This window comes from Nanorana parkeri, unplaced genomic scaffold, assembly GCF_000935625.1.
Source record: "Nanorana parkeri isolate BGI_ZX_2015 unplaced genomic scaffold, ASM93562v1 scaffold26, whole genome shotgun sequence".
NCBI lineage: Eukaryota > Metazoa > Chordata > Amphibia > Anura > Dicroglossidae > Nanorana > Nanorana parkeri.
In genome coordinates this window covers 678,337-688,619 of record NW_017306294.1, presented here as the reverse complement: position 1 = coordinate 688,619, position 10,283 = coordinate 678,337, and the positions used below count along the sequence as shown (strand labels likewise).

The 10,283-nt window shown below is 40.2% G+C and overlaps 1 protein-coding gene across 1 annotated transcript in view; it reads right to left on the bottom strand.

Annotated features, from left to right (window-relative positions):
* Positions 1-10,283, bottom strand: part of NRF1 (nuclear respiratory factor 1) — a 47,895-nt gene that overhangs the window by 24,565 nt on the left and 13,047 nt on the right. The window contains exons 3-6 of the mRNA XM_018565842.1: positions 9,337-9,451; positions 8,384-8,510; positions 6,813-6,953; positions 177-335 (exon numbers count right to left, since the gene is read on the bottom strand). Coding sequence (XP_018421344.1) covers positions 177-335; positions 6,813-6,953; positions 8,384-8,510; positions 9,337-9,451 — 542 coding nt within the window. The remainder of the gene's footprint in view (positions 1-176; positions 336-6,812; positions 6,954-8,383; positions 8,511-9,336; positions 9,452-10,283) is intronic.

The following is a 10,283-nucleotide window of genomic DNA, read 5'->3' as shown; positions in this document are numbered from 1 at the left end:
ATTACCTGTAAAACCACAAATCTTTTTGAAAAAGGGCGTAAGCATGAAACACATAAGAGCTATACCCTGTGCCATTTAGTAAAGAAAAACCATGAAGCACAATCCGGTTGTGTGGTGAAACCGTCACAGTCTTGGTGCAGTATAGTTCCATTTTAGGATAACTTAGAATAACTTACCCTCTGTTTTTGTTCTTCGGTGCGGACATCACTTCGAACATTTGCCCAAGGTATGTCATCAGGCCACCAGACAGGTTTACAGCTTTCTTTGCCCCATCCTGGTTTACCTCGACCTGTGGAGTATTTCAACATCTCTGGGATGAACGCACGTAACTGAGCCTAGAACCAAAAAGATGAGAGGGAAAGATTAGAAGGAATGCTAAAACTGATGAACATATTTTGTCTTTAAAATTAGCTGTAATTCCTAACTGAATAATTCATGTTTTCTAAAGCACTGCATATTATTAACAATTGCGATTTGTGCCAACAATATATGTTTTCCACATTTCTTTTTGTTCCATCAGTGTTGCTGATCTCCTGCAGCCTCTTTGCAGCCACGTCTGTCTGCATGCACTCAATACTTCGCTGAAATTCTAAAGGGCAGATCTCCAGATGGTGATAACAGTGGAGTGTTTGAGGAACAGCTATTCATACTCTCAAATGTGACCATTGCAGAAGCACAACTGGGAGACAGGGAATAACAGAGTGCTGTCACCCTATAGCAGGAAGTGTTTGAGCAAAGACTTTCATGGCAGGATCACCTGGCGCTATTCAAATGAAAATTGAAAATGTTAAACTATTGAAAAGGACCAATACATCAACATTTTAAAGACGAAAATTTGAACGTTGAAGTTTAAAGAACTGTAGAAGGCTTGTAGGACCACTGTAGATAGAATAGCGGTCTTTACCTACAGCCTGCTGTCGGGGAAAGGAGATTTCATTTTTGGCCTAAATGAAAAACATTGAACAAATAAGACATATAAAATGTACAATGTTATGCACCCTCAATTTACATATCTACTTTTTCATCAAATAGTTATTGGGTTTTAAACAGCATACATATGATTCTCATTCCATACCATGTCATAATTAACCAAATTTAAAATCAGTTCCAACTGAAAAAAAAAAGAGGCCATCACTCTGCTTGCAATTCATTTTCTATGCGTCTCTATCCCGCCTCACTGTATGTTTTACCTGATGAAGGGGATCCTTTGTGACCCCGAAACGTTCGTTGTTTTTTACCACAATGCACGTCAATAAATAGACGTATTTTGCAAATTTGGAGTGCCGGTGTCTCTGCTTTAGCTCTATCTTAACACCTGACAGAACTCCGTTTGCTGGCCTGAACACCTCTCCTGCTTGCCACCAATATATAAAAAAAAGCAGGCAGGCTTTGATACTCGTGCTTTGTCTGCAATCTGACTTTAGGAGCTTTGACATCTCTAGTTATTACACACAATTAAAATTAAAAAATGTAAAATCTTTCTATACAGAAGGTGTTTTATCACACAGTGAAAGGTGCGGTGAGCATAAGGCATTTGACCCAGCCATAAAACAATGGATGATAATAGATATCTAGTCCTTTTACCACTCACCAGCACCATTAACATTCCATGTTATATACAAGCCTGCCATTGGCACACACTGTTCCCTGGTTCTGGCTGGTGTAACTTTGCTCCCTAGGGTAACCGAGGAAATGCAAGACTGTGGAAAGATTACACAGCAGCATCATCTGGTGAGCAGCAGATGTGGATAGTTTAGATTTGTTATTTGCTCCTTCTAAATATAATGCTTCATTCACACTACTTGCCAGTTGCGCTTTTATGCAGAGATCTGTCTGCAAAATCTGTCCGTCTAGATGCTTTGTTTATGCAACTAGGTGCTTAAAATTACACTCGTGTGTTTAGATGCATCTGTCCTTTGTCCATTAAGTAGCAATGAGAATTCAGCAAATAAGTGTGTTTACGTGCGTTTTGGTGCATTTAAAAGTTCAAATCAATTCATGGATGCACGTGACTTCTATTTTTTGCTAAACACAGCTAAACTGACTGCAGATAAAATCATCTAAATGCAAAGTGTGAATAGATCCACTGGAAATCATTAGAAGCATATATATGCGTTTAGAAAACAGTTTTAAATGTACATAATAGCACCTATGAATGTGAATGTAGCCTATAGAATTTTTGAACAATGGTGTTAAAATTACAAACTGCAAATATTGTCCATCTGCACAAGAAGGAATATACTGTATATAAATAAGAATATACACACACACACCTACTACTACTACGACTACTGTGCAAAAGTTGTGTTAGTTTATTTTTATCAGTTAATAAAATGGTAAGTAAACAGAAGAAAAATACAAATCAATGTTTGGTGTGACCCCCCTGTGCCTTCAAAACAGCATCAATTCATACACTTGCACAAAAGCGTAGTCACTCCAAATATTGATTGGATTTAGATTGTTCTTCTGCTCACTCACTTTGCATTTTGTAAATAGATAAAAAACAATAATATATATTTTTGAAAGCAATCTTACTTTACAGCATTTTTCACACCTGCCTAAAACTTCTGCACAGTACTGTATATGCAAACACACCGATCAGCCATAACATTATGACCACCTGACTAATATTGTGTAGGTCCCCCTTTTCCTGGCCTGTCAAGGCATGGATTCCACTAGACCTTTGAAGGTATGCTGTGGTATCTGGCACCAAGCCGTCATCAGTAACAGATTCTTTATGTTTTGTAAGTTGCGAGGTGGGGCCTCCATGGATCGGACTTGTTTTGCCAGCACATCCCACAGTTGCTTAATTGGATTGGAATCTGGAGAATTTGGAGGCCAAGTCAACACCTCAAACTTGTTGTTGTGCTCCTCAAACCATTCTTGAACCATTTTTGCAGTATGGCAGGGCGCATTATCCTGCTGAAAGAAGCCACTGAAATCTTTACGCTTGGCCATTTTTCCTGCTTTCATCACATCAACTTGCTGCCTAATATATCTCCCCACTTTCAGGTGCCAGGGTCCCTCTCAGTGGTCATAATGTTATGAGAGAGAGAAAGAGCAAGAGACACAAATGTATAGAATGAATGTTTATTCAGTGTTCACTTAACATTTAGTGATGTATGCATAGTAGTGCAACTTCCTTCACACATGTATGTATGTATGTATGTATGTATGTATGTATGTATGTTGCACACCAAATTATACACACAGTAGATTGACAAATACTCAAGGACAAAATAAATATACAGCATATACTGTAAAAGTAAAATCTACATGGCATGAAAAGTAAAACAAAATTTCTACAAGAAATAAAAGTTTAACTTAGAAGTAACTACATTTCCATAATGAATAGTGATGCCAGTGTATTAAGGTTAACTGCATATTAGCATTATATATGTGTAATAAAAATAAAAAGGTATGTCAATCAGAACTTTGATATTTGAGTTTGTAAAAAGATAAATGAAGCCGCTAAAGTTCCAAAAGGGGCAAAATAGTTGTAGACTGGCTTTCTGATGCATGGGTCAAAAAACCAAAAAACTATTTTTTAGGTCAAGGGAAACATTTTTAAAATAATGACTGCAAGTAATATGGGTAAACCGCACTGATAAAGAATATAATGGTTGAACGTCAATGATCATTCAGGATAAATAGACACTTTACATGACAAAGGCCAAAATTAGTAGGGAGTTGAATAAGTATCTCTATGACCAAGCCTTAGAGAAGCTACATTGTGAGTATCACAAAATTGGAATTATTGGCAGAGCTGCCCTTTTGAAGCACAACACTTGAAATCCAGAGCACATCCTATTTCTTACATTCATTCGGGTTTATAATACAAAGCATGGCTTTAACCCACTACATTAGAGTCTTATTTTCAAAGTATTGAATATATACATTTATCTCAACGGCAGGATTTCTTTTTTTTTTGAAAGGTCCCCCAGCAGCTCAAGCTACAATACTCGCCCGCTCTTCAGGACTGACCCCCACAGCAATTCATTTTCACCACACGTCATCTTCAGTCTTTCTAGCTGAATTATGCCCAAGCAACATACACACAGGTTGGGGGGGGGGAGGGGGTTGAGGCAGGTACGTTAGATTCCAGAGTTAGGCTTTAACTCTCATACACACCAGTATTTATTATTGATGTTGCATACAGAATCCACACAGAAACCTATTTTTCTGGTCATAATAGTGTATGCGTTTTCATATTTTTCCCCATTATGTACCTACAATATTCCCCCACTTATAACCTAGCCATTAAAGAGTTAAAGATCACCCTTATTGATACCACCGCACTCAGATTGTGAAGTAGTAATTACCATCTTCTTGTTAACTACAACCCCTGGAGACCTGATCAGCAGCAGCAGTCACACTAAAGCCTGTTCGCCTGTAAGAAACTCTCTAATTAGGAGGATGGATGATTTACACATCAGTATGTAGGAAATGTGCAGTGCGCAAACACAAAAAAATTATTCTGTATACAAACACACTGTACAGTACAACATTCTCTAAATTCTAACTGCTCCTCTTTATTTGAGGAGGGGAAGAGGTAAATATGGCCAATGTGCCTTTAGAGGAAACAGAGGTCAGATAGTGTAAAGTCACATCTGACCAGACATTGCCAATGTGAAAGGAGATGGAAAAGCATACCGTGTGTTAATGTCACACGGTATGCCCCCCAATTCGGTCAGCTTAAAATCCCAAACTAAACAGCACTTCCAGGTACAGACATTCACAATTTGCACTATTATAATACAACCCAACATGAGATTGTTCATTTCCCCTCTACATGATTAAAAAGCAGACCCATAAAATACCTACAGTTTTCAGATTTTCCCAGACACCTCACCCTATGCAAGTCTCTACTTCCAGGAAACGATATCCTGCAATTCCTCCTGCTGGCACTATATTCAGAAGGTTTAAAGGGTCAATGCACTCAAAAGTAATATTTTAGTCATGGGCGCCATTCAATGGACTGAATGACCAGCTCCTGGTCTCTTGAATACACCAGTAGATCCGTTTGTGTCCACCTTGATGTTAGGGGAGTTTTCTCCTACATTTGGCCATTTCCCTTTTCCTGTTGCATTATTAATTTTAGATACACTGAAACTTTATATGAGGAAGAATAAGTCATAAGATGTGTTGAGATCACAAGATGTCCATTCTTATAGAGCCAAAGATTACTTTATCTTATACATTTAAAATAAGATGATACCGTATTTGCCGGCGTATAAGACGACTTTTTATACTTCAAAACATCCCCAGAAAATCGGGGTCGTCTTATACTCTGGGTATACAAAACGTCCCTAATCTGTCAGCACGCTGGATGTGCGGTAATTCTGTATGTACGGTAGCTTCGGCTACATACGGTATACCGCGCTGAGCCAATCACGGCGAGCGATGTACACATACACCTCTGCCAATCCGAGCAGGCTTTGTATTAATTAATACATCGCTTGCCGTGATTGGCTCAGAGGGGTATACTGTATGTAGCCGAAGCTACATACAGTATACCGCGCACATCGCTTTCCGTGATTGGCTCAGCGCGGTATATGGGGGGGGGGGGGGGGGGGTAGTCTTATACGACGAGTAAAGCCCAAAACCTATGTTTTAACTGAAAAATTAGGGGGTCATCCTATACGCCGGTAAATACGATACTTGCTTATTGTAAGCACACCCAGTCAATGTCTACCTGCAATTTTGTAAGCAGGTAAAAGTCTGATATATTGTGCTTCAGTCTTTAAATTCATAGTCCCCAGAAAACCATTTACATGAGAAAAACATTCCTTGGTTTAATAGCGTGAAAGATCGAATGTTTTAGGTGCACAAGCACATTAGATTTACAAGCCCATGGCATGATCACAGCTTTGTCTCCCTTAAGACAAAGACAGAAAATAGAGCAATTAAGGTTGAGTCACCTGAAGCCTACAGCCAGGCTAGTGAACTGCACACCTGAGCTCGGCTCCACTTGTCCTTTTTAATGAATCTTTCTGATGAAAGCTTACTGGCAGCTCTAAAGTCCCTGAGCAATCCCAAAGGAAATTACTCTTCACTTCAACTCATTCATGGCTTATTTAATCCAAGCAGGATTGAGGAAATCCAAAACTGCTGATCCCAATTCAGAAGTCAACTGTAGAATTCATCACACTGCTAATACAGAATACGAACCACAAGACTGCTTATGGTCCATTATTGTTCGGTTATCAGGAAACATCATTACAAATAAAGGGTTGGAGACTAAACCTGTTGAGGACAGGTTACAGAGAGGATATTATAAACAATCAGATTCCCACACATTACAGTTTAAATAAGGAGAACAGGCATTATTTTAGCAAAAGAGAGCAACCTTGTACTGAACGAGAAAAAGCAACTAGTGTATAAGCAACTTTACTGCCCTCAAAGAGGGAGCTACAAAATAGTTACCCTAAGTCAGTACCTACATAGAAGCATTTCATCTGGTCTGAATCAGCTTTTCACTGCAACCACAAAATGCACTACCATTTCTGTGTCCTGATTATCGCTATGCTTTTACATGACACCAAGTAAACCTATCAATTACCAGATTGATCTTAGATCCACTGAGTTACTATTGTAATAATGGCACCCTTTATTTACTGCAAACAATGACAGTTTACTTACACGTATGTTTTGTTATGAGATGCACACAACTGTGCTAAGCACCATGGGAAGGGGCTGATTTCTGGTTATAGGGCGTGAATAAATGAAATTATTCTTTTTGCTGTAAGGAGGAGAGCATTCACACACACAAAGAATATGATAGGTATTTAATACACTGGCAGCCACCTCACCTGTGTCATCTTATCCACAGACACTGGAATGCCATCAATAGTCAAGGGGGGCAGATCCGAGTTGATGTCTTGTTGCACAGGCGCATGCTCCGCTAGTGCAGTTTCTAGGTCCTCCAGGATCATACTCTTATACTTGCGTACCTAAGGGAGAAAGGAGGCGGTAAACAGATGACAGAAGTTCTCATCTTCTCACTGCTTAGTTACATGGCTGCCCCAGGGTTTAAAGGCACCTCTGGTAACACAGCTGCCAGCTAAAAATAGATATTATTCTGTGTCTCTGATGGTAGCAAAGGCAGGAAATGATGATGAAACTTTAAGTAATACCATTCCATGTTCTAGCAGCAAGATGAAAATAGAGAAGGGTAAGAAGGAGAAATGATCAACAAAATAGATATAATTTTCACATTACAACCTAGTTTTTAATACATACATTTAGAAGATGCACACATTATACGTGTCAATTTGCAGACTAAAAACCTATGTTACAGGGAACCTATGAAGACAGAAATATAAGAGCTGCTATTGCTGACATGGTCTTTAAAAGGGAAAGGCTCTGGGGCACGTATCCTGATCCAGACTTCACTATCCCAGATCAAGCATGAAGCCTGTGATGCCTCAAAACGACATTCATTCAATCGTTGGGAAAAACCGGGTTAGAAAGACAGCCCCACTGCCTGCCATTTTGAAATCCAAGTCAGTAATGCAGGGGTGTGGAAATCCTATCACCCGACGCCCGGGACATGCAGTTTCGGGCGCCGGGCAAGTAGTTTTTATGTACATTTAGCCCGGCTCCGGACAAGCAGAGTTGAATGTACATTGTGGAGCCGCCGCCGCTCAGTACTTTAGTACAAGTGATCTGATCAGACCACTTGTATCAATTTCAGCAGCGGCGATCGTTTCTGCCCGCACCCCCCGCCGTAGTTTGAGGTCCCCCCGCTCTCCTGGGGGACCCCGAAAACTACGGCACAGCCATAGAGCCCGTAGAGCAGACGAAGAACGTCTGCTCTACGGGCTCTCTGTGTGTTCTGAGACCGTGGCGCTGTTATCAAATAACATGGAGCCGCCTTCCGTGGCAATCGGGAACCTGGGCGGGATGTCATTACCCGCTGCCCGGCTTCCCGATTACCAGGGAAGCCTGCTCCATGCCAGCGGAAGCACCGGTATTAGTATTCAGTGTCGGCGAGATCCGAAAGCAAAGAATCGGTACTGGATACCGAAAAACCGGTATTGGTGAATCCTTGGTTTTGATTAAAACTATTTTTTTGTATTGGGACAAAAGTAGATTGTCATGAAGGACAAGTAGATTTGGCCCCTGCTTTAGCCCTTGGACAAGTATTTTTTTTTTACGTTTCCACAGTAATGGCAGCTCACACATTTGTAACCATACAAATCACAACACAAAACTTTAGAAGCATAGTTTAGAGAAAAGAACTGGTGCTTACATTGAAAAGTCAATGTTATAACTGCAAATTCAAAACATCAAATGATGGGTCCTACATCCGTTAGGCAGTTTTCATTTATAATGTTAATGTCCACTCAGACAACATTGTTATAATTGGTAAGAGACTCACAACATTCTCCAGTGGAGCTGCTCCAAACACTTTGAAGAGCGCATTGGGTTTGGAAGGAGAAATGCACAAGACTATGGCTTGCTGTCCTACTCTGGTAGTATATTCATCCAAGGTTGCCCTTAGTTTCCTGTCAACAAAAGCAAAGCATGAGAAAAGTCCAACAGTATGCTGCAGGGCAACAGATACTCAATGGAACTCATTTACATTATTATGACTACTAAAAGCGTGCCTGTTGCAGAATGGACAATGCTAAAGTGTCTTAGCAAACAGTATATTTAGGGAGAAGAGGGCATGATGGTGGGTAGCATGGAGACAGCTGGCAGTATGTACAGGATAAAAATGCGAACAGTATAACAATGGGCAGTGAGGAGAGCAAACGGTATGACAATGGGCAATAGGTGAGGAGCGCAGATGGTATAATAGAGGCAATATGCGCAGAGTGCGGATGTTACCGCGACTGGCAGTATTGTGTGCAGAAGAGAAGAGCTACAGAAGAATGGTGTATTTAACAGACCAAAAGAGAGCAAAAAAAGTTGAAGTTCATGAATAGGGTTTACAGACACTTTAAAGCGACCCCATTGCTATACAGATATAACTCAAGCAACCTGTACCCCTAAAAGAAGACAGTCCGCTTTCTTTAGTTTCTTAAGCCGATCTCTAGATCATTACAGGAGTCAGTAGTGATGTGGGTGTCAGCAAGAGGAGCCAAATGGAGCTGCAGGGGACCCATTAAATGGACACTCCCAAAAGTGTTTCCAAGCAGACTTTGGAGGTTCTCTCTCTTCTTTACTCTCCAACAATTGCAACATTCGTATAGCGACAAAGCCATTTTACTTTACAGATTAATATCGGAGTCTCTCTGTATTAATCAAACGAAGGCACATTGTTTTTGAATAAAGTTATCCCTTTTTTTATCTTGATGGTTATTCTCTAGTTTGCAAAGAGCCACTCACCGAAGCAGTCTTGTTTGCTGTCTTTTACGTATTGAAGGGTTAGACTCGAAGATGTGAGGCCTCTTGCGCTTTTTTCCTGTGGCCACAGCCGCTGCAGCAGCCATTCCCACGGGGCCTACAAATACAGAGGACACAAATTACTACAGAGTTAAATCGTAATTAAAAGATCAAATGTAAAATCCAATACAAAAATGCTCCAAAGCACAAGCATCACCTCTGGCAGAAATGTGTGGGAGACCATTAGCTTTTAAGGGAACATATACTAAGAACACACGTAGGCTACTATTGCTGATTTTTTTTTTTTTTAATACTAGTAGTAGGTTTGTTATATTGATGCAAAGGCTTCAGTACTTTACTCACTGACTTAGAGGAAAGTCAGAACTGCTCATCTTGTTCTAACTCTGCAAGCTTGTTTCTGATTGGTTACTCAAAGTATTAAGGCCACAAAAAGATAGGAAACTAGTATTTTTAGAAGGTGGTCATCAATGGTAGCCTGTGCTTCTCTTGGTTTCATTTAAAGATGTCATTTAAAGTGAACTTTTCCATTGGATTAAACCAAAATATAAAATTCCCTAACTATCAAAACTACAAAAAACATGGAAATTGGTATCAGATGCAAGCATTGAACTCTCTGAACTATTGGTGCAATGTCAAGCATGAACATTTCACATTGTGTTGACTGCAAGTTTTAAAAAGGAGAACTATGGGGTCAGGGGATTTCCCCATAGTTCTCCTTAGGGTAACGGGAGGACACAAACTAGCGTCCTCCCGTCACCCTAAGCTCATTGATGAGACTTCACCAAGCATGTTTGTGTTGCATCTGCGCCCTCTACTGGCCAACACTGAAAATAGTATAACAAGTTTCCCATCACTTTCTAGGGAGAGCAAACATTTGTTTCACTAAACAGTGTGTTTAGGCATGTGTGTGTGTGTGTGTGTGTGTGTGT